Consider the following 26,011-nt stretch of genomic DNA (forward strand, 5'->3'; position numbering starts at 1 on the left):
TGCTACCTTATTTGTTACTGAATATCACAAGAGAACTTTGCAAGGGTTAAATTGTCCTTGTAATACCAGGAATGAGAGTATACTGAGTGAAGTATTTATTGGATACAAGCAAGAACAAAAATTGTACCTCGAATGCAGCATTCTTTCTTCACATATTTCTTGTTCCTTGTGTATTTACTCTATTGCCAGATGACAGTGCAGAGATGGACAACATTCAAATACAGATTACTAGTGACTTTTTATAACAAAAATACGTATCAGTGTATTTAAAGATAACTTCTCACATGACCAAAAAGTCATGACTTTTGACTTAAAAAAACAGAAGACAGCCACCCACCACAATTATAATTCACCTAATCCCAATTATAATATTGATTTTCTAATCATGAAATATACATGTGGTTAGAACAGCTTTAGTTGATGTTGGCAGGAGTTATACACACCTACCTGAGCCCTGTTAGCATATTTGCCTGTGCAAGTATTGGCTCACACGTTTCCTGTGTCCTCCTGGGAATGGAAGCACTGACATGTTTTTATTCAGACAAAGTGTTAGTTAGTTATATATGAGCCCTTTTCTGACCTGCGAACCACCACATGCAGATGGACTGAATTGGTATATACCAATGAAGATCCAATTTGCAAAAACGACACTGCTGTCAGTTTTAATGCACAGTACCTTTGTTGCAAGAGGAGTCAGGGGAGATTCAGCTTTCCTCTTTTAAAATCATCTATGCTGTTACCTTATATAGAAACTATTCTTTTCCTTTAAGCTGTACTTGCATGCTGGAAAATCTAAGAATACGTTTTCTGTGTAAAACTTGCAATAATACTTGTCCTCTGCCACTAAATATTTGAAAGTTTTTGTCTTTCTTACATAATTCACTACAACATACTTTATGTTATACTGTTGTGCCATCAGTAAAAGACCATATGGCATTTTTCTTGAATAACTTTTATCTCAGAAGCCACCTCATATTTGTTCTGCTTTCAGATTGATTCATATTATAGGATTCCTGGTTTAGACTTTTTTTGGGTTTTAGAATTGCATTTTTTCAAAATTGCCGTCATGCTTCTCCAAAATCATTTGCTTTATAATCTTAACCTCAGATTCATCTTAATCTTTTCACCTTTTTTTTTTTTTCTTCTGATGTTCAGTGTAGCAATTAAGATCTCAAAGTAATGATTTCCTGATTGATTGATTAATTATAGCAGATCTGTGAAAGTGGACAAACAGGCTACTCATGATGGAATATTGTTGTGGAACACACACTTACTATTTCATCTCTTTTTCTTTATTTTGTGTATCTTGATTTGGAAAAAAAAAAAATATATATATATATATATTTAATATAACTGGGTTTGCCCTCCTCATTTTTCTTTCAGCAATCCATTACTGCTTTCATCTACCAACCCGCAGATGCAGATAAAATCTGGTGTTATAATTTGTTTCCAGCAAGTTCTTTCATTGCTCTATGAGAAAAAAGGGTGACAGGTTCAAAATTAAGGTATCAACTGTACATTTTTACTAAAAATTATGGTTTATGCAATCGTTTTTGATATGAATATTAATTTTTAAAGTGAATTCTAATCCAGTAGGTTTGTTTTACACTAAAATAATATAATTTTGAAAATTTAACTTCAGTTTAAAACTACCATTTAAAATTATTCAACTTCATTATGTGCTACTCCATAATCATGCAAATAGTAACTTTTCCTCAATGTCTATAACCACCAGAAGAGGTTAATCAGAGATCAATTCTAATCCAATTCCAAAGAATATATAAAAGATGCAAATATTTTTAAAATGCATTACTATAAATATATAATGAATTGTGTTTCAACCTAATTCATAGCTTCTGCCAGAGGTATGTCTAAACCAAAAATTAAACAGTTGTTTTTTCTTAGAAAAGAAAAAGAGGAGGCATAGTTAAATTGATAATAATTTAGCAATAACATGGCACAATGATACAGTGGTGTAATTTTCGTATGTTACAGTCTCTCTTTAATTAGTTTTGTAATGTAGTAAGTGATGATAATCCATTTTCATAATTACCTATTAAAAAAAAATAGTTGAAATGAAAATCCTTTTTCCTTACTCTCTCACAGCAATGTTGCACAAAAAATGTGAGACTCCTATATTTTGCAATATCATATATAATTACATAATTACTGTCATATTCCCTTTGTGTTCCTGCTACTTTAAGCTCTTTCAACCTCTTCCATCATAATTTTTTTTCTTGATGTCCTTGCTTGTATTGTAGTTGTTTGTTCTCTAATGTAAGGATTATTATGTAAGCTGTTTTATGTTGCAGTGCTTTAACATGTTTTCACTGAAGTTTAATCGGAGTTTAAAAGTCTGAATTGTCTTAGTTTTACAGTTCACTTTGTTTCAGCTTCAGAGATGGCTTACATGAAGTTCACAATATATTGTTCTTTCCTTAATTTAAATCATGTATGTTGAGGGAATAGTTTCTAAGGAACACCTTTGAGTTGTCTCCTTCAGCCTCTGCCTGACCCATTGAATTATTAATAAACCAAAGTTAACATTCTGTATTCTGTGGAAGAACAGCAAATGACTGCTGAAGTGTGTTCTGCTTCTTTTGGGAGGGGAATGCTTCAGTTCTGATAAGGTTTTCATGAATTCTTGTGAGAAATCAGCAACCAAAGCCAAACATCCACAGTATATATTATTCATAGCCACTTTAAAAGTTTTAAAATGTTAAATGTGTAAGAAAATTCAAATTATCGTGTATCTTAATACAATTTTTGCCTTTCTGTTTTCTCCAAATATCTGAATTAAAATGCAACCGAAAGAAAATAAAGATGAGAAAAGTCTAAAGAGAGTTAACTAGTGTCTGGAAGTTCACATCCCTACTCTGACCTGTTACCAGAATCATGTGCAAGTAGATACAACCTGCAAAAACCAAGAGACATTTTTCCCCAAGGAAACTAAATTCTCACTGTCCAAAGATCTTTTTGTTATTTTCATGTTTTTTCTTCTCCAAATTGTTTTGAACATCATAGTCTGAGGGCATAGAATGGTCTTTTATATATAAGTAAAGAAGAACTAAATAATCAGCTGCTACTGGTGATCTGAGGTTTCTTCCTGCAGATAACTAAAGCAAGCTGAACTAGATGATATTTCTCCACAAATCTGTGCTCTGCCTTTTGTAGAAAGACTCTTCAGTCTTTGCTTTTTCAGTACAGCCTTTAACCAAGGCTGGTGTGTCCTGTTTCTCATGAATCTGAAGTTCCCAGTGAGGCTGATTAACCAGGCGTGGTGCTGGGCTGAGGCAGAGGGAGCTGTGCCAGCTCAGAATGGTGCTGCAGTGCACACTGGAGGTTGGCCTCTGCTGTTGGGGTGGGAGGTTAGGTAACTTTAGATGACAGTACATATTTTAAATCTGATACACATTTTCATTGCCAAATTTAATTTCTAGTAAAGGCTCTAAGTCTGTTCCAGGTCTTGAACATTTAACAAATAAAAATGCAATTTGTATCTTGTAAGGTGTTTGCAAGATAATTCCACAAAACTGTACATTTTCTGCTTTGCATGCAAAACTTGAAAATTTTTGCATATGAGACTTAATTAACTGCAACTTTAAAATATATGACTGTACACTTTTTCTTTCTGAGTTAGTACCAAAGACAATATCCTCTTCTTTTTCAGCAGTGATTTACCATCAAATTTTACAGATTCATAACAGCCTTACTGTATAGCTGATGAAAGGGAAAAAAAAAAGAAAAATCCACTTTTATTTGTTAATATAAGCACTAAGTATGAAGTTTTCAATTTTCTTTCATTGCATTTTCTATTTAGAGGCTGTTAACGCACCTTTCAGCTTCTTGTGTTCTGAGGAAGATCCTCTAGAATTCAAAGAGCCCACCCAAAGAATACATAAGTAAAGGATTGCGATTTATCCTTGATAATCAAAATGCCAAAAATAATCATAGGTTATTTTGTAATACTTACAATTTGTAACTCACAATGTTCCCCTGTTTGTACTTTATATTTTAATTTTGCTGACACGTTATAGGTTGTGGAAGTCTTTGTTCTCATTTCATCATTTTAGCAGCTACAATATTTGAAGAATATAGCTGTATTTCATTTAACCTGGTGTGTAAAATGTCTATAAAATAAGAATTTCTTTAAAGAACTTACATCTGATTTGCAATTGTTTTAGGGGTTTTTTACATAATTTGTGATGAAAAAGACAAGTCTGTCATTTTGTACCTGAAGTCAGCCTTCAAGCACAGCAGTAGTTTTGATGCTGAAAATTACACTTATAAATGTCTCACAGCATGTAATAAAGTGTGATGTTATGGAAATAAATAGAAGCATATATTTGAAAACTGTAGAATGATAAAGTCTTTCAGAATTCCAAGATTTCACATAGAAACCTGTGAGATATATTGGTCTATCTGAAGCAAAAAAAAAGATATTTCAGATAATTCCTTTAGCTGCTAAATGGTATGAAATATTAGCTTTTTCTCTGAGATTTAGGACAACAGAAAACCACAAGAAACAGTGTACCAAAGAGATACTTTACATATGTTTGTTGTTTATTTCTTTTCTTGAAAAGATAAAAGGAATATATTAATCTTAAAAGTTGTTACTGGGTATGAAAAGCAAATAAGCAGGTTTGAAAATAATAAATTTTTCCTTTTAGAAAACGTTATTAGTAAGCCACTGAGGCAATTCTGAGCCTCTTTCATTTTTTTCCCTAAAGGAAGTGAAGCCTTTTTACATATGACTTAGACGACTTCATCACTGATAAAAAATCCTTTGCTTTGAAATACACTGACTAAAAAAAATTGACATATTTACACACCAATGAGTTATTTCTGATAATAATTTTTGGATACATAAACATTGGAATAAAGACTCAGAAACAGTGGTCCTAGAAAAATATTTTCTTCTGTGGTAACTGCCTTCACTGATTATTCTTTTACAGTGCAAGACGTATGCCTGTGTTTTAGAGAGTCATCTTATGGGACTTACCATCGACTTCAGCATGGGCTTTGTCTGTTTTGATGCTGCCACAAAGGTAAAATTTTAAGAATTTTTTTTCCATCACACTGTTATTATTCCTCATTTTTTCTAATATTTTGAGATAAGTAGTACATCCTCAAAATGTCCTTGCTTATAGAAAGAGATCATCTCTTCTCAAATGTCTCATGCTTTAGTCTAAATTTGGGGCTGATTTTTAAGTACGTGAGAGAGAGTATTCTGTTGTGTGCTTGTTATTGAGAAGTCAATACTGATACCAGTCTGAAACAAGCATCAGATCTTTATTCTTTAATTTCACATGAAAGCCCACACTGATTCAGCTCGATGGTTTGTTTTGCTGGTGTGTCCTTGATTTTGAGAAAAGATAATTTTCTTGGTTTCAGTCTTATCTGTGAGCTTGAAAATAATCTTCCATTCTCTTCTCTTGTTTTGTGGGAAGGAGTGTGTGCTATTACAGCAATTCCACAATTCCCAGTTTGTATTTTAGCTATTATTGTTCAGGTGTCTGTAAAAAGATAAGTCAGCCATAGTCTATATGTCTCACCTATCAGCTCTTCCTCTCAGCCTTAAAAATTCAGTACAATTGATGAAAGAGTTTGCTTTATCAAGCAAATAATATGGAATCAATTTCCATATTATATTATTGCACATCCAAGTCTCGGTAGAATCATCAAGACCCTGAGTATGATATATGTTGACATTTGCACTAATTGCTGGCAGGTCCTAAAATGTGCTCAGGCTTTATTGCTACTACTCAACACTGCTGTTATGGTAGAATCTTTCTTCCAAGTTCTAATTCTCTTCAATACCTGTTTTCCTTTGAGACACTGCAACATTGCCACCACCGACTGCTGAAAATGCCTGTGAGACTCCAGAATTTGTTCCTAGGCTCTATCTTAAGTCAACTCTTCCAGCTTCATTCCTTCATTAACCCAAACCCTTTTATTTTTCTCAGTCCATTCTGTTTGTTTGCACGGTGATGAATTTTAAATTCAAACACTTCTGTAACCTTGTTTCTTTTTGTTAAGCAAATATCTTTGTATAATTCATCATTGAAATGTGACTAGCAGTTTAGAAGGTATTACACAAAGAATCAGTACAACAAAATGCAGTAGCTCAGTAAAAAACAATGCTGTTTTCCCCCACACCCCCATAATATTTTTATGTATATATATAAAAGTATAGGAAAGAATTTATTTTGAATATCAAACCTAAATGTAACCTTTCAGTCTGAACCCATTGCTTCTTGTATTATATGTACTGTATTGTATGTTAGAATAAAGCATTACACCATGAATTTGAAAAAAATTACATTGTTTTGTTAAGTGACCAGGTGTTAAGGAGTGTGAGATAAGGGTGGCAGTTGCATTGGAAAAGAAAAGAAACAATACAATAGAAAGCAACAGAATCCGTTGCCAAGTGACTGCTACAATTAAAATTGTCAAACAAGCCGTAAGGTGAAATGTCAGAAATCCAAGTGGGTCAACCACGTTTTAGTGGGTGCTCCAATAGGAAAAGCATTACCTAGTCTCCATCATTTTATGGAAAGATGAAAATTGTGATGCTCTTAGCCAAAAATTTATTGAGATATCTTTATTATAATGATGACAATAACTGTACAGATGCAAGATATTTAATGAATTCACAGAAGGTCTTGGAGAAATTTGCTGAATATAATTAAACGTTTTATTATTCTTATTTAGTTTTACATTTTCATGTAAACCAGAACACAAAAACCTTCAAAAACAAAGTAGTTTTGGAAACAAAATAGTTTCTGAGAACTCTGGTCTTATATTTTGTTGCAGTGGTATCTTCAGTAAATCTTCAGGCAATGTCAGTCTTATACTTAATACCGTGCTCATGGTATTTTAAGTTTTATTTCTTAATTACTAATGAATTGACTGTGAACTGTCTTTATAAGTGCATAATTGCTAATAAACTGAAATGAAGGAAGCCAAGTTCAGTTAACTCATGATTTTAACAGTTATTCAGTTATTCAAATGTTCCAAGCCATGCCACAATATTTAGATTTTTTTCTTCCTCTCACATTTTAAGTAAGTGAATAGATTCTGTCCAACATGCCTGAAAAATTGCATTTAAAATTTCACAAATGTTCTAAACCCCAAATTCCCCCCCACTTTTTTTCATGAACAAGTATATGGAGGGTAATGGCTCTCATTATGTTTATGATTTCCAGACAAAAGCCTTACAGCCCTGTATAGGCTTGTTTCCTTGTTTGCTGTCAATTAATCTTTAAATAATACTTAACTATGTAAATTGAAATTCGTGGTTAAAGCTTTCACCTGTGCTAAATATATTTCAAGTCAAACATCTTAATTAGATTAAAAAGCATTGTTTCTCTGTCTGCACAGACCTATGATAAATATGAGTACACAAAGTATTAAACTGAGTTACTCAGAAAAAATCTGTACTGTGATGTGATTATAACAGCACTGTCATAAATCACAGCTGTTTCTGCTGCATATTCTCTGCTTTCATTTTCTGACTGATAACTCATAGAGTCAACAGTAGTTTGTCATTTAGAGTATTTTGGTATGATGCTTCATAACAAGCCATTGTAATTTCCTGAAAGGAGACTGAACAGTTTTTAAGACTACCAGTCAAATCAGATTATGCCAACATTTCAGAAATGTAGTTCTTAGTTCAGGTAAGTAGCTTGTAAACTACCAAACAGAATTTTGGACACAAATTTTTCTCCTTGCACCTTAAAAAGTAGTGGCAAGTGTATTTGTGCCCTTGTTCTTTTGTAGCACTTTTCAGAGCCAAAGCTCCAGTGCAAGATGTCATCTTTTATTGGCAATGTATGACTTGAAAGCAAACCGTGGCACATAGCCCAAGCCAACACTGGCACATGTTTGGTTATTATTATTTTTGTGACATAGTCCTTTATTTGTGGTAGTTATAAACCTGGAGTCAAAAAGCCACCAGCCTCCTGTGTTGGCATACACAGAAATGTCATTCTAATCAATAGGGAGTTTCCTCAAATCTCCTCCACTGGGGAGTTCCAAAAAATTACCACCATCTTTAACCTATTTTATTTGCTTTATTTTAAATACAGGATTTCAAATGGAATCCCCTCACTGAACTTCCTTCTTTCTTTCTTGCATTGAAAATTTCACAAATGAATTCTGTGATGGTATGGTATTCTATGGTATTCTATGAATTCTATTCACTTTTCATAGAATTCTATGGTATTTTATGAAAAGTGAATTTAACTAATCCTTGTAAATACCATTTAGATATTTTCTTTTCTTTTCTCCCTTAATCACCTTTGCCAGATTCTTAGTTGCTCATTGCACTACAAGGTGTCTTAGTATGCAGCATCTACTCCAGACATAATTCTTCACTAGAGATGTTCCATATGCTGAATGTTTTGTTTATTTAGTTTTAAAATATGAAAATTTATTTAGTTTTATTTAGTTTTAAAATATGAAAATTCTGAAAAGATGCAAAAATTTCTGTGGCAGTTCTTAGAAGTTGTATACCAAATTTTATCCTAGGCCATTTTTGCAGTATTGTGTATCACTGTTTACTGCAGAAAACATTCTTTTCTCAAGTCTTGCTCCTACACCCCAGCATTCATGTCCTAAATTTGTCTAACATTAGCTAGTACATAGACATCAGTGTTTTAATGAAAAAATGCAACTCTTTTATGGGCAATTTCTGTTAGGTATGGACATACAAAAATATTGTAATGAACATTTATAAATAAAATTTGCAGCCACAATAGCCATCTTAAAAATTAAGTATGGAGACATATAGATTGAACAGAATAACAAGACATGTACAGAAATTAGATTAACTACTATTCTGAATGTAATCCAATATATAAAACTACTTACTCAAGTGCCATTCAATAACTGATTCTTAATTTGCTTCCATAGAAATGTATGGGTGGATATACATGGAAATATTTATATTATATATATGGTTTACTGATGTATTCATTGAAATTGTTTTCTATAATAAGCATATTTGCATCATCAATTCTACTAATAATATATGTGTGTGTTTGTGTGAGTATATGTTGCCATATACCTACCTGGGCAAAATACTGTGTCTGTACTCCATCATATTTAGTGCTCATTAAAACAGCAGTCAAAAATATATATTTGTCACAAGAGAAAAAAAAATTATCCCTTGTAGGATTGAAAATAAATTAAGGTGCTGCTGAATTATATGGTGGTGCTAGAACAAAGTAAGAAAAGGCTCCATAATGGCACATAAGGGGCCTATCAAGAAACCTCAGTGTACCTGTCCTGTGTTCTCTTGCAGAAACCTTGAGCATTTCACCAAAAAAAGAGAATACACCATGACAATAAATATCATTGCAAATATCTTAAATTTGGTTTTCATACCAAAAGGCTACTAAATCACACAGATCAGTATATATCTTAATTTCTTTAGGAACAATCTCCCATGTTTTCTAGGGATACATACTTTATCTGTCTCTTCATGCAACCAATACGTATACAGCACATGGAAATAAAACAGCATATAAAAACCTTCTTGATATTCAAATTTCAGTAGTAGAGAAGGCAGAGAGAAGCCAGGCTCACTGGAAGATGGAGATTTAATGATGTAACTTGTGCAAAAATATTTATTCCATGCTTCAAAGTTGAAATGGTGAACAAATAGCTACTATAACTTTAATATAAGCCATCAAGCATGTTTTACGTTCTGTGGCTAGAAACAAATGTTGGTAAATTGTCCATCAGTACTAAGCAAATACTTTAGTCTTTTCACATTCTATGTAATTTCAGTAACGGACAAGAACAGTTATTTTATAAGGGCCGACTTTCATGCCTCTTTCCTTTGTCTCATTTTTGTTCTTTATCCTCTGTGTCCTCCCTTGTCTTTCCCTTTACAGTTATAAAGCTGCAGCAGCTGACAAAGGAAATTGCCTTAGACCATAATTCTTTTGTAGTAAGACAGTCTCCAGAGATCGGTAACACAGTAGAACTGAGCATGAACAAGATCTTAATCCTACTCAGTTCCCTACCAGTGCTATAACTCTGGACAAAGTGTCACTTGGCAAGAATGAAATCTTTCTCAATTAGCTATGAAACAAACAGACAAATCAAGGTGTATCCCAGGTGCCTGAAGACTCAATTACTTTTATTCTTGAAAACAAGGACCTAGAGGGCTTCTGCTCTTGATTTAGTTTGACTGTAAGGAATATCATGTATTTTAGTCAGACGACAAACAGCATTAGCTTGAAAGGTGCCCACTGAAGTTTAGCATAATTCTGTAACATGTATCACATATTTTAAAAAATTGCTGTAAAAATCTAAAAGGAATAATAATCTGATCAGTCAGAGTATCAAGAAAAAAGGAGGCAGTGTTGGAAAAGCACAGCTATAGATTTTTGAAGGTGTGATGGAAAAGGCAACAAAGGGATTTGATGAAACTAGAACTTGAAAAGTGACCTCTGACATCCTTTCCTTAATAAAGATGGTTAATTTGTTTACTCCACCATTTACAGGTGGTCTGGGATGTAGCTGTCTAATGGTTGTAAAACACTGACATAATTTTTTTTTTCAAGTATCCTACTGAAGGCCAAACTTCTTTTGCTATTACATAATAAAACCCATATGATTCATGTCAGTGGAATGACATTATGCCTATGATTTCTATGGATCATATATGTAGACAAGACTTATTTCATAAAATCATAGGATATCCTGTGTTGGAAGGGACACATAAGAATCATCAAAGTCCAGCTCCTGGTCCTGCATGGTACAGCCACAAGATCACACTCTGTGTCTGAGAGCACTGTACAGCTTGAGCTCTATCAGGCTTGGCGCTGTGATCACTTGCCTGGGGAGTCTGTTCCAGTGCTCAACCACCCTCTGCGTGAGTAATCATTTTTTAATGTCCAATGTAGACCTCCCATGACACAACTTCAGGCCATTCCCTTGTCACTGTTCACCACAGAGAAGACATCAGTGTCTGCCCCTCCTCTTTCCCTCACAAGGAAGCTGCAGACTGTGATGAGGTCTTCCCTTAGTTTTTTCTCTAAGTGACCTCAGCTGCTCCTCATGTGGCTTCACTGGCAAGTGAAATGATGCCATTGTAGTATGTGATGCAAACACTATTGCTCAAGTTTAGTAAGTGTAAATAGTCTTTCTGCAATAAGAGAGTTGGTCCACAGTGGATAATTCGACACAGAAGAGAAAAAACTCTCAAATAATACATTGAAGGAAGATCATCGCTGAATCCAGAGAACACAAGTTAAATATGTTCTGGTTAGAGATTTTTACATTGTTGACAAAATACACATTTTCTTTCCTAGTGCCAATGCATAATGCCCTCTGTATCCTAAATGATATATCTATCCCAGAGCTATGGATTAGTCAGACATTCACATTTCTATGAATATTCCTTAGAGCATGGTAAGTAAAAATACAGTCACCTATTTATTCTGCATTTGTTCAATAATCTGGTCTCTAGGAATAGAACAAACTCCTTGACCCAAAACAAAACAAAAACTCTAATGAATATTCCTAGTCATAGCCCAAACAAAGGTAGTTACAGTTATTATGTATTTCCACATTTCTGATGTCATTACCTGGATGGAAAGTGATTTTGTTTGGTGTCATCTCACCAAAATTGTATGTGGGTTAGTCCAAGATTCTGGGAAAGAGTAGCAAACTGAGATAAAGTATGAATGTGAAAGTATTTTCGAAGATGCCTTATAGAATATGTGTTCTAGATCTAGCACTATTGCTAAGAATAGAAACAATATGATTTTCTTCATTTGTGTGACTGCATTACAGGTGTAGAAGTCAATAGCTTTTCTTCCATGTGTCATTTATAGGTTGCATTTATGTAACAACTATGAAATAAAAATAAGCAGGCAGAGAGGATCCTTTTTTAATTATAGTAGAATAACACTAGCAGAAGATAATAGGCAGTAATTTGTTTGCAAAGACTAGCACAAATGAGTCCTAGATAATTACTTATAAATAAAATATTTCTCATTAAAAAGTATTGGTGAAGAATCTTGGTCCCAGATACATAACAGGAAAAACAATCCTGTTAATTTCAGTGAATACAGGATTTTGCTTTTTGATGATTTGTTATTACAACAATTTAATAACATCTCAAGAGGAGTCTTAAATCTAATTTGTCAGTTTGTCTGTGCAGTTTATTTGTTTGCATTGCATTCTGGTATTCTTTGAAGTCAATTTTATTAAATGGGGAAAAATGCAAAAAGCAGCCTAAGCAATATATGAATAATAATTGGGGAAAGGATTTATATCTTATTGGTTGTTTTCAATTTTATGCATGATACATGCTGTATTTGTTCAAAGAGATTGCCTTCTTATAGTGCATTTTTCAAGACATAGATGAATTATGTCAGATTTTCTGTGACCACACTGGGACTATGCAAACTGTGGCACTGGTGGTATTTTCAGTGTGTAGTTGATGCCACTGTCTGCAAGGGAATGTTTTTTAATCTGGTTGCAGTTTGTGCTTTAAAAGGCATTGGCACCTAGTCCACCTGTCAAATCTATTTTAGGGCAAACAAAAATTTATTGCTTCCTATAAATGCTGTATATAGACCTTTAAAATATTCTCGGTGATGCAGGTTATGCACAATTACTGAGGGAAGTACTTGTAAGAGAACAGGCGGTTTTTGTCAGCTAAAAGTAGCCCTAAGAGTGTTTAGCTCAATAACTCTGCATCCTCAAACCAGTAAGTATTTCCGCTTACATATCATAATTACTGAAAATTTATTTCAAAATATTTTATGTGACACGCATTTAGGTGGTTGACAATTTTCAAAAAAGCCAGCATGTTTTACAAGTGTACTTATTTGTTAAGAGTCAATATGTATATATATATATATATATTTGTACAAAATTATAACAGCCTATGTTAACTTTCTGAGGCAATCATTCAACAAATGGTTCTGAGGAACTCTGATATTCAAAAACATGAAAAAATAATTACTCTGACAGCTGTGTAGATCAGTATTCCCAAGAATACCTATGCCTAATGCAGTAGAATTAGCCTTTAAAATTAGAATTTGGAAGAGCCACCACAGTGAGCACTGTAGCACTGAAGTGAGCCCATAGGATCATGAAAGATAACACATGAAACTCTCTCTCATGAGTTAATTTCACTGCTGTAGTTGCACATCTGTGTGAAACTGGTGCTCAGGCGGGTGGGTCTGGTCTCTCCTTTCTTACTTTCTTACTATATAAAGTATATAGTTTGAAAAGGGGTATTGAAAAAGGGTAGGTCTGGCCGCTGTTCACTGCTTATGTATATTGCAGTAATGAAAATGAAAAGAAGACAAGAACCACACTCAGAACATATGCACCCAGAGGAATTAATCCAGTGATCCCCAAGATACTTTATTTTAAGATTGATGTGACTGTAGTCACAACATTCTGCGTCCCTTTTCTATGTGCTACTCATGCAAAATGTGCAGTTCTGACTACACAGGGCAACATGTCAGCCTCTTTGGTTAAGGATTAAAGGAGAAAGGACTTAAATGGGTCTTACTGGTCATATGATTACCTAATTTACCCAATTTTTGCTATCTAGAATTTGAACATCTCGTTTAAGTGGTTTAAGCTATCTGTTACACCTTTAATGTAGTATGGTATATTGAAGTGGACACACATCCAGACTCTACCATAATGAACCAGTTCTCCCCATTTTAAATCAGGATGCAGGATTTATTATTCAGAGATTCTCTAGAAAAAGAAATAGCCAGGGTGACTAGCTTGAAATACTTTGTATTCCTGACTTAATAACTTAAAGCTCACAACATTTCTCTATTCTTATTTTCACAAATGATCGCTCCCTCATGTAGACAATTTTGAGGGAAAGTGTACGCAATTTGTTGAAGATCACTCAAAAGGAGCAGATAATTCTTTCACGTGGGAATCATTTCATGCATTTTCAATAGCATTTCTACTCCTTACACTTTAGATGAAGAGTGTTTAACTGTCTCTGCAGAAACTGTCAGTTCTAGGAGCTTGTTTTAATATCTTGATGTTGAAATGCATTTGTGTTGGGATTAGTTCTCTCCACACTATAACCTGATTTTGCAGTGTTCTTAAGTAAGAGCCCTTGCCAAGTAGGAGTCTCCAAAACCAGTGTTATTCATAAATTGAAGTATGTTCCTGAGTCATGCCTGAGGTTTGGTGTGACTGTCATTGTCTTTCCTCTGAATTGGAATGAAGAGCATGGCAAAACTGCATGGAAATGTCAAAGTACCTCAGTTCTATACATCCTTCATCTTCATTCAAACTTAATCTGACTGGGAATAAGGCCAAGTACCCTGGGATTTTGCCTGCACATCTAAGGGTCCTTGTTAATGCTGTATCTCTCTCCTGGCCTCTCCATATATCATCAGAGAAGAAAAAGATGATAGCTCATTGCTTTGATTGTTTTCTCCTGAGATAAAGAGACAATCAGTGCCCTTTACATTTCTCATCCAGGAAATGACATACCTAAGTAGATTTGCTGTCCCTGCAGAAAGGCAATGGTCTTGATCTTCTGACAAGATTTGTTGAATTTTTAGATCTGTAAAAAAAAAAAAAAAGAGGAGCTTACAAAGCAGGTAGGAATATAGCCACCTGAATGATTTTATACACTGGATTGTTTTGCTTTGTTTTGTTTTTTACCTCACTATTTGTACAATATAAATAAACATCTTTGATCAAACAATGTCAAAGGAATTTCACACACATAGAAATGAAGCTATTCCCTTTTCTGTAGCACAGATTGGTGGGCTCAGGAAGACAACATTTGAAACAAATAGGATATATTTTCCCATAAACTGCCAAATTCCTCTAATTTCTGTGAAACAGAATGTCCTTAACTCTGTTTATTGCAGATGGGAGCTCACCTGTCACATACACGCAAATAATGCAAGTGATGTTGAGACTAGAGTTCTTTTTTTTTTTTTTTAATCTGGAAGGGGTAACTCTTATAGAGAAAAATTCTAGCACTTGCTTTGTGTACAGTGCACAGTTAAGATGCTGTCCTTGTAGTTTCTTTTCTCTTCAGGTTGCTAGGACAAACACAACAAACTTTATTCAGCTTGGTGCAGGGTACAGATTTTTGCCATCTTTGACACAGAGACCAACACATCCTGAAGCAAAGGATTTAGGACAGTTAAAAATTTGACCTCTCCCATATTCTGTTTAATTTCCAGTAGATAGTAAATCATTCAGAGATAAGGACTAAAGGCAGGGATGGAAATGTCATCCTACACTACTGAAAGGAAGTAATTTACAAACCCTTAGACAAAAGGGTTTCCTTAAGTTTATGTGTTGTCCAATGTCTGTGAAATTAATGTTCATCAAAGTAGTAGCACAGCGTAAGTGATGATGACCTCTTAATTATGTGAAATATTATTGAAATCACAATGAAAATTTTTAACAATCCAAAATATCTGGAGGTGGAAGATATCTTTAAATGAGGTTGAAAAGACCACAAAATAGCTCTTTTCCATTTTTAAGCAAAGTAGTTTAAAATTCTTTTTTTCTACATAAATCCACTGTAGATATAATTTTAAAGAGACGTTTTTCTAGACAGCTCTAAATTTTATTAATTATATATTTTTTGTAAAACATTATGTCTTTTTCAACAAGACACAATGTAATTCATAATTACTTGAAAGGTCACTGATATGGTTAGAATTAATTATTTGCTGAAATTCCTCACTGGAGTTCTCATAAATAAATTCAAAGTATGTTCTCATTAAAGACCTTTCTTTTGTTATTTTATCCTTTAAAAATAGATATTTGGTTTTAGTATGATATGCCCTTTATGTTAATACTAGATTTTTTTAGTATGGAAAGAGGGTGCTTGTATGTCAGATCAACACTTCAGATAGAGTAGGGAATGCACAGATCATTAGTGGAAAAAAAAATCCTTCTCTTTTTTATTTAGTCAGTATTAAATATAGGTTAAGGAATTTCAGGGTAAATTTCACAAATTTAGTCTGACAGGTGTTATTCAAGCACTGCCAAAATATAATATATCCAGATGATTAAAGGAACATCTGACCAGAGAACACTACATTTATTTAGTTATGTACCATAGAGGTGTTAAAACTTTCCTTGGAAGGAGATCAGATATTTCTTATACAATTTTCAGTTATAACTACATTGACTTGCTTGTGTATGATTTTTTATATTTTGGGTTTGTTTTTGTTTTTTTTTTTCTTCCCTTTAGGCTGTACTTTGGAGGTACAAGTTTTCCCAGCTCAAAGGTTCTTCAGATGATGGGAAGAGCAAAATCAAATTTTTGTTCCAAAACCAAGATACTAAACAAATCGAAGCAAAGGTAAAAGCAATACATTGTTTGTATAAAGGCAATATACAATTTTCAAAGCAGCTAGGGGAGAGGGGGAAGTATAGTAAACCAAGTTACTTGGAAATATTAGCTTAATGCACAAAGAATGCAAACAAAACCAAGGAAATTGAAGAAAACTGAACAAATTACTTTTATCTAGTTAAAAGTCTTTTGAAAGGTATAGTTAGATTTAAAAATAATAAAATACAGGACTTAGAGTATATATGGGTTTAGGTATGTTTTCCAACTCTCCTCTTTGTTATTGTGATAAAGCTATCTGAGAGCTTGAGTACCCTGTTTTTCACCCTATAATTGTATCATGAAGAAATGGTGAAAAATATATCCTTAAGTCAACCTGGGAATAAAACCCAGCAAAGGTTGAAAATCTGTTTTTATTTGTCAGAGGAAAAAAAAAAAAAAAAGGTGTGGATTAAATACATGTTTCCCAACAAGACTGAAGCTTTGTGTCTGTGTCTATGGCAAAATCATGAAAGTTGTATTTCCAGTTGTGCATTTGATTCAAGAGTTAATTTGTGAAAACAGTAGCCATGAGAGATTTAAGCTTACTTCAGTTTAAGTCTTTTGATAATAATGACATTTACTATCCTAATGAGTGTGAGAAGTGATCTCCCCAAGTCTGTGATGGTTGCAACTGCCTTAGAGTCTGGGTCAAAGTTCTTTTTTGACTAGAATCCAAATTTTAGTATAAACGTAAAGACTATTTTCTTGTCGATGTCTAAGCTTTGCTTTTAAAGCATTTACTATACTGCTTTTCCTGACCATGTCAGAGACAAAACTGCTGAATGAACATGATAACAATGGATCCATGAGCAAAAAGAAAATGGTTAAATAGATTGTCTATAAATGCTAAATATGTAGAGTATTATAAAATATGTAAAGAAAAAAATGCATTGTTTTGGGGATAGTTATATGTTTAAATGCCAATAGCTACATTAAGCATCTTTCTCCATGTCTCCTTATGCATGATGTTAATTATTTTCTACTCAGCAGCTATTTACTCGATTTTAGGTGTTTTACTCAATAAAATAAAGGTATGTAAGAGTTCCCATTAAACCAACAGCAATAAAATGTGCGGACCATGATTTTGATACTTTCATGTTCTGCTGCAGCTCAAAGATAAATATTTTCTTATTTCTGATTTCCTTCGGAAATATGTTTAGTAGTACAGAACCTTTTTTCGGCTCTAATAAGACAATACAGTTTAACCTAATGTCATGGGGATGGTTTTGTCTTAAGGAAGTAATTTTAAACTTTTATCCAGCTCTTATATACAGATGAAGGATTAAAGTCATCACTATTTTTCTAATATCTGTCTGCTATTGCTGTCATATTAACACATGATTTTAGCACTAACAAAAATTCATAGGAGTCCAAGAATGTCTCACTGTTAATGTCTCACTGTTGGGGTGTTTGGGGATTTTGGGGGTTTTGGTTTTGTTATTTTGTTTTTTGGGTTTTTTTTTAACTGGTAAAACTAGAATATATTTTTAATACTGAATTACATTTTTTAAAAATAAAACCAGAGAATAAAATCTAGATTAAAAAAAAAAAAAAAGGGTTTTTTCCTTGTTTTAAATTGTATCTGTCATATAAAAAACTTAGCGATACATGAGTATGTTGGATATACATAAGCTTTAGAGGTATCCTGATGCCTTCATTGTACCTATTGTTATTTCCACTCAAATTGAGTTCTAGAAAATTCTGCCAAACTTTCATTAAGGTAGAAATACTACCTTACACCTTTGAAGCCAGAGTATTATACAAACCTGCTACCATGCTTATTAATATGCTGTCATGTTCCCTGGTTTACTACAAATTTAAACTTTCGCATTACTCAATTTGGAAATAAAAAATTGTTTATTTTAATTAATTTCTTGGTGATCGAATCTTATCAACTATATGCAAAGATGTCAGGTTATATTCTCTTTGGAAGGTGCTGTAGCATTTATAAAGAGCACTTCTATCCATTTCAATTTGTTTACATATTAAGTATGTTGCTTAGTCTAAGAAATGTGGATAAGTGTGTCTGTAAAAGGAATGTGAGGGTTCATGAGTCATATATTTTCCACACTGGTTGGCTTACAATTTTGTGGATCAGCCCCTTCTGGATCCTTTAAACCTTTCATAGATTTAAAGCACTATTCATCGTAAGGAGAGATGAAACAGTCTAGTCTCTATTTTTTGCCTTACATTCCTAAGTTAGAGGTATAGCTGTTTGCAGAACTGTTGAGTCATTAGGAAGTGTTAATCGGATTTTCAGAAATATTTGTAATGCCAGATTTCATGAATACTGAATGCAGGCTTCATTTGAAATCAGAGGATGGAAATTTTGTAAAACATCTGTTAAAGGTTGTGATGAATATTCATGCCACAGCTATCATCACCTGTTAAATGCAGGCTTGTTTTGCAGCTGGCCTGGAGACCCACTGCTGTAATATTTTTTTTATGATTCTATTCTATTTTACGGAGTTGTAGTACATGAGGAATAATCAGAATGTAGTGAAAGGAGAACTCAGCAAAGAATAAAACCAAAAATTTGAGGAGCCATTGCACCAGGGCTCTTCACTTACTCATTCCCAGGCAGCAATGTGGAGGCAGGGCATAGCAGATAACTTACTGGACACCACAAATACTATTTTCAGTTTTGGGCCACTCACTAAAAGAAAATCATTGAGGTGGCAGAGCGAGTCCAGAAAAGGGCAACAGAGCTGGTGAAGGGTCAGAAACACAAGTCTGATGAGGATCAATTGATGCAGCTGGGGTTGTCTAGCCTGGAAAAAAGAAGGCTCAAGAGGAATCTTGTTGCTCTCTACAACTGCCTGAAAGGAGATGGTAGCTAGGTGGTGTCAGCGTGTTCTCATACATAATAAGTAGTCGGACAGGATGAAATGGCCTCAAGTTACACTAGGAGAGGTATAGGTTGGATATTAGGAAAAATGTCTTCACTAGGGAGGTTGCCAATCATTGGAACAGGCTGCTCAGGAAGTGGTGGAATCACCATCCCAGAGGGATGGTGTAGATATGTAGATGTGACACTTGGGGACATGATTTAAGAGTGGACTTGGCAGTGCTGGATTAACCACTGGACTTAATAAACGTCCTTTCCAACCTAAATGATTCTATGGTTCTATATAACAGCTTCACAGAAAAATATGAGTTATCAAATTCCAAATTCTTCCAGTCTTCCTTCATTTATAATGCAGAACATTTTGTGTATCTCATGTTTTCCCAGATGTGTGAGATTATGGCATGTTGAACCTATGTGATAATACCCTTTTGAACACTTATTCATGATCTGTAGAATCAAGGATGTCAAAATGCTCAGCTATTGAATTTTGATCCAAAATTAGATAAATTTGTTATTCTAGAAATGTGTTCCAACTTGTGTTCAAATATATTGCTTGGGAAAAAATAGGTATGCATCAACATTTTAAATTCTAGCCATACTATGTTCATAATTGTCCAGCACCTCCCCTGTATTCTGGTGGAATATAACATGTAAGTGTTAGAAAAATCTAGGAAAAATACATTTTGAGAAAAAGTGCAGTACCACATACATTCATCATTTAGGGTTTTTTTTTTTTTGTTTTGCTCTTGTGAAAAACACTTTCCACCAGAATTCATATTCCTTTGTGAAAGAAAGTCCATCACTAACACTGAATAGCTAATACTTTTTATAATATCGGCAAAATTTTTTATTGTCCACCTGATTTAAAAAATTCAAAATGGCCTGCTTTGAGACATACAGCATATGCTATGGATTTAGTTACAGTTTAGCTTATTTTTCAGTATAGTTCTTTTTAGATATTTATTTTTTAGGTATTTAAACATTTCAAATACTGTCTTTTTTTTCTGTAGAGACATTGTACTCATTCTTTTGTTTGGCTTCTCTCTAAGTTGAATCATGTTACAATGAAGATAAAGTAGAATAAAAGAAGTGCTTCCTTGTGGATTTAAGCAGTTCCAGTCTAAAAAACTGAACAATAATTACCATAGGTCACACCAGTGGGTCTAAGGCAGGGTGCCTTAAAGCAAACACCTAACTTAAAAGGTACCTATGTCAAGGTCTAAGTGGTTTCTGACAAGAAAACCACTTAAGGGCAACATTAATCACTGATACCCTCTTAGACATTCCAATCTCTAGGTTATTTCCCAGCTGTCACTCAGCAGGAGATATTGCACAAGTTTGCTCAGTGAGACAAAATTTTTACAAGTGAAAGCTACAAAATAGAGCTGTCACCTTGACAGAATGTGGAGTCAATATGTTCCTGTATTTGTTCTTACTGAGCTGTTTGGCTTGGGTTAAAAAAAAAAACAAAAACAAATTAAGCACAGAAGGGCAAAGCTTTCTCTGTATATGCAAGGCCCAAAAAGGATTCACTTAGACCTTCCTATCTAGTTTACTTATCTGTTCACCTGTTTGTTTAGCTGTAGTTTAGTGAGTGTCTCAATAGTATCACAGTAGCTTCCAAAGGTGATACACAATCTCAGTAAGGACTGTGATAAACTCAGAGTGCTGTGATCTTCATATTTACCTAAGTACTAGACTTTTCTGACAAAAAAAGAGTACCTCAAATCTTTGAGAGTTCCTGTTTTGAGATATAAACATATGCCTCCAAACATAGAAGTGATGTGTATAAAAATCCACATTTTATTACATTATTGAACTTTCACCGAACTGGAAACTGAGGGTCTCTGTGCTTGGTAAAACATATATGACTCAAAAGCTACACTTCAGTCTGTGCTTTCACCTCCCCCAACTTGCAGCACAACAATTCTCTCAGAAAAACTCAGGCAAGGCCACACTGCTGTGCTGCATCAGGTGAGCTTTTGTTCACAGATTGGCTGAACTCCTAAGATGAGCAATACAAAACTGAAGTGGGTACAAAAATAAGTTTATCAAGATGAAGGTCCAGTCAATTGTCTTCATCTATTTGAATATGGAAAACCAAAGAAGGCGCAGATATCAAGCCAAGGAAGAAGTTTAACTTCAAGGATTATGCATTAATCTGATTATTAATTATTACTACCTTAGGATTAATTAATGCCAATTAATTTGTAATTGAAATTATCTTGTATAGAAATCTAATTTAAATATCCTGAATGACTACTGATCACATTACTGTGAACAAAATACCCACTTTCTACTGTTGCAAGGTGACTTGATGGGTACTTGCATCATTTTCCAGACTGACATTTCTGCTCATTTCAAGTCTGTTCTCTAAAATGCAATTTTGAATTAATCGTTGTTCTTAGCCTTGAGAGTTTTTCTGTGAGCGTCACAGTGCTCTTCAAATTTAGATATCATCTTAAATGAGTTATAAGTATGCATCCTTAAGATTTTTATAGAGCGATTGCTCAGTTGCAGTTACTGAATTTTTGAGTTCGGATTTCTGACTTGTGTTGTTTTGTGTGGTTCAGTTTTTAGTTTACCCATGTCTTGCACATGGATTATTTGAGGAGGAATATAATTGTCATGCACATGGATTATCTATTTTAGATCAGATTCTATTCAAATATGGAGATCATGTAACTCCACTGTTGATGAACAAATATCTTCTCATATGAGCAGTTTATATATGGATGAAAGAAAAGACTGTTTTAAAAATATACTGTGAGTACTTCCAAGCATACAATTGCTGAGTTTTATAAATGTATCATTTCTCTAGTTGTATCATAGTACATAATATATGTATAATACAATGCAATAAGGGATTTCTCAGGGGGAAACTCTGTTTTCTCTTTCCTTCTCTGTCTTTTCAATCCAGATTTCGTTTGTGAAAGGCTACTAGAATTCCAATATACTTCTGATCTTTTCAATGACTGCATCTTTCTCACATGCCTTTTTGCCCACTTATGTTGTCCTCAGTAGGAACTGCAGATGTTCAGGTTAATAATCTGAAAGTGTCTGGTATAATGACAGCAATGAAGGGTGAGAGCAGTTTAATCAAGAGGTAGCTTAGAAAGAATTTGAAGACCAGAGGCTACACTGATGTTCCTGGAAGAGTAGGGCTTTAGGTGAGGTGTACAGGAAATAGTCTGGAAATTGTAATAATAGTAAATTGTGTACTTGTGCATGGACAAGTAGATGCGACTTAAATTAGGATTTATTTGCTTTTTGGAGGATTCAGAGCATGTGGCTTTCCCTACTGGTATCAACTTCAATGGCTTAACTGCATATTTTTTTTCAAGTTTCTTAGGGTTTGTCAGTTTGTTCACTTGAAACTTCATCTGGACTGTGTGTGCAATACACCCTACCCTGCCTAGAGGAAAGTGTATTCCTACAGAAGTATGGCTGAGGACAAAGTGTGTACAGAAACAACCAGGGGAGCTGGGGGTGCATGAGAGCCTGTGGGTTCCCCTCTATTTGCTGGCGGTAGTGCCGACCTGGAGGCACCTCAAAGTGCCAGTTCCCAGCAGAAGTGAGGGCGTGTTTTGTCTGTCAGCAGTGCTACATGGAGTTGTATCTGTTTCTTAAGGTTTCTTGTGATTAGGCTAATCTGCCTGAAAAGTGTTGTTCCTGATAGATCCTGTTGCCATCAATCAGGCTTCTGGGAACTGAGTTGCAGCCATTAATCAGACCTGCATGTACTTGCCACACACCAGTCATCCTACTGTGCTTCACATTGCTTTAATTTCCAGTTAAAAATGTTTTTCATTGAAATAGGAATAGTGTTTCATTGAAATAATGACTGAGCACTTGCTGACTTCTTAGTGCTCTTCTTTGCTGTCATGGTAATTTCCATGTTGTGTCATTTCTGTTGATGATAGTTAACACGTGGGACCTACAGAGGCTCTTCTGTTGTCTCACCCATTTCCCTTGATGGTTGATTCAGCAGTGGATATTCCTGATGTGTTACTATTGCAAAAACAAAACACCTGTGATAACTCTTGGTAGTAATTATACTCATGCACTGTGAAAATTAAGTGTCCAGTAGCTGTAATTATGTTAGTAACAACGTTCAGCTTGTAGCGTTACCTAATTGACTTGAAAAATTCTCAAACTGTAACATTTGTTTTAATATGGTTGTCTTGTTGAAACATGGGGGGAAATGTAGTCTTTCTACAGATAATACATGCAATTGATATTAAAAATATTTCATCGTTCCACTCAATATTTAGTCCCTTATCTTAAGCTTCAGGTAAATAAAAGGGTAAATAATATATTAATAAAATGAAGTTAACTGAAAGGTAACTTAATTCCCACAACTCATAATTGTTATTTTAAAATAGCTTCCATAATTCTTTGTTTCCTCATCTTTGAATGTCCATTATTTTCTTATTTATGGTAACTTTTCTTATTTTGAAATTTGAGGGAGGAAAAAATCTACTTTGACATAGTGATAAAATTGCCCTTCTCTCCTGGTTTAAAATTGAGAATGTCTCTAAATGATTTTTCTATATAGACACAGCTGGCAGGTTTGTGAAACTTGGCATAAATTTTATCTTCTTTATTGGAAATTGGTCATCAGGGGAGTTTAAAGAACCTCATGGGATGTTATCAATTTATTTCTGAGCGTGTCTGAAGGACATCTGCTGAGGCTGTAGGAGACCTGAACAAAGCTTCACCCATTCGGTACATCCCTGGACACTCCGGAAATCCAGCTGTCTGCTTTCACACTGTTGTCTCTCACCCATGAGGGATTTATGAATGCCTCCATGTGTTCCATGAAACAATGTCTTTCAGGAAATCTCAAGAGGCAGAAAATCACAGTTTAATGTCATTTTGAGAGATTTAGCAATTTTTGTTGAGTTTACAACATTTCAACATTTTCAATATTCTCCTTGACAAAAGAGCAAAACCCTGGCACTACATAGCCTGGAAATATCAATGCTAGACAGTAAGACAAGTAGAATATACCACAGATATCAATTATTGATTTCATGTTGCAGTAAAAAAAAATTTGTATGGGCAGTGAATCAAAGCAAAAAGATGTAAAATCTGTACTACTTTCCCTGGACTTATATGTATTGAAGTACCTGAATAATTGATTTCAAATACAAGAGATATTTATTGATTAAATACCAGCTTCAAAAACATATACTGAAGTTACCCTAAAAAAATTGATTAGATAAAGTCAGTTAGACCTAAAGGAGCAAATTTATATATGTAAAAAAGGTGTAGTTTTTATTTATTTCCTCTCTAGTGGAGTCTAAAAAAAGTCCCAGCTAGTCTAATCACATGCTGAATGAGCTGTAAAGAAATGTAAATTAAAGCAGAAAAATAAGGAATTTGTATAACATTCCTAATAAATTTAAAACACTGAATATGTTCCTTTTTTTGGCCCAATAACATATCCAAATTATAACTGTGTGATAGCATAGTTTGGAAATATGTCCTCTCTTTTTTAATATATCTATTAAAGAATCAGGTAAGAAAATAGCTGTTTAATTGTGTGATTTAATAGCTGATTAATAATGTGAGGGGACATGATGAACAAATGTGATATATATGGAACTCAACATTATTAATGTTTGTGGGTACATTGTTTAGATAGTAGTAGTCCAGAGGTGTGCAGACTGTTACAGCACAGCCGTAAAGTTTCTGTCTAAATTAACCTGCAAAAGGGCCAGATTTGCATTAAGGCAAAATAAAAATTATATAGTGTCACTTTCTTTCCTCTTTAGCTAGTAGGATCTCATATTTCTGTGGAGGCACTTAATCCAGAAATTTGTCCTTCTTAGCCTCCAAGCAATTATTTATGGAATGTTCCATTTTCCATGTCTAATGGAGAACCATAAGGCACATTAGCAGAATTACATCAAGCTGTGAAAATCATTGCTGTTGGAATAGTGGTTTATTCCTGGTTACGTTTGCAGGGTGTTCTTCTGTTTCGTGTTTAATCTCTTTTTTTTTTTCCACTTCCAGGAGCTGGAGTTTTCTAACCTGTTTGCAGTCCTTCACTGTATTCACTCATTCTTTGCAGCCAAAGTGGCTTGTTTGGACCCTTTGTATGTAGGCAGCCAAGCCACAGCTTCTGCTGCTCCCACAACTTCTGGTACTGGCAAATTAAAGTATTCTACTTGACATCCCCCATGACAGCACTGCCACTAAACAACGAGACATAAAAATGTATAAATATTCATAAGATTTAGACCTTTGGTGAACCATGTATGTGGAAGCGAGTCCTGGAGGCAAGACATCTTGCAGCATCAGCAGATAAATGGTCACGTGGGATCCTAATTTCATCTCGGTTCTGCAAGACATCAGTAAATAATCCTAGTCAAAACCCCAGAATAGGATGGATATGCTTTTAGTATTATCTGTTTGTACTTACATAGTGCTTTAAGCAACATTGGAAGCAAAGGAATATATGGCAAAATGAAGCACTTGAGTATTTAATAAAATTTTCAAATTGCTGTAATAATACACAAATAGAATTGTCATTTTCCTCTTTTCAGATGTTTTTATGACAATATACTAAACTCTGAGTATAAACATAATGCCCTATCATTCTATTATAAATGAAAGCAGGCATATAGTACATGATGACAAAGGAGATAAGCATGAAAAGACATTTGCATAAGTACCTCCTCAAATAAGAAAGCACTTTAAGCACTGTTGTAAATCCATACTTGTGCTCATACATGGAGTCATGCTACTTTTCCTGTTCTGTTCTCTTCATCTAAGAG

At 34.2% G+C, this 26,011-nt stretch overlaps 1 protein-coding gene across 2 annotated transcripts in view; it reads left to right on the forward strand.

Annotated features, from left to right (window-relative positions):
- The window catches only part of SNTG1 (syntrophin gamma 1), a 307,633-nt gene extending 282,165 nt beyond the window's left edge, over window positions 1-25,468 (forward strand). For both annotated transcript variants that reach the window (XM_083877299.1, XM_083877300.1), the window contains 3 exons: window positions 4,956-5,048; window positions 16,238-16,348; window positions 25,248-25,468. In XM_083877299.1, coding sequence (XP_083733425.1) covers window positions 4,956-5,048; window positions 16,238-16,348; window positions 25,248-25,406 — 363 coding nt within the window. In that variant the 3' untranslated portion in view covers window positions 25,407-25,468. The remainder of the gene's footprint in view (window positions 1-4,955; window positions 5,049-16,237; window positions 16,349-25,247) is intronic.
- The last annotated feature ends 543 nt before the right edge of the window (window positions 25,469-26,011 follow it).

This window comes from Zosterops lateralis (genome assembly GCF_965231275.1).
Source record: "Zosterops lateralis genome assembly, chromosome: 1".
Lineage (NCBI taxonomy): Eukaryota > Metazoa > Chordata > Aves > Passeriformes > Zosteropidae > Zosterops > Zosterops lateralis.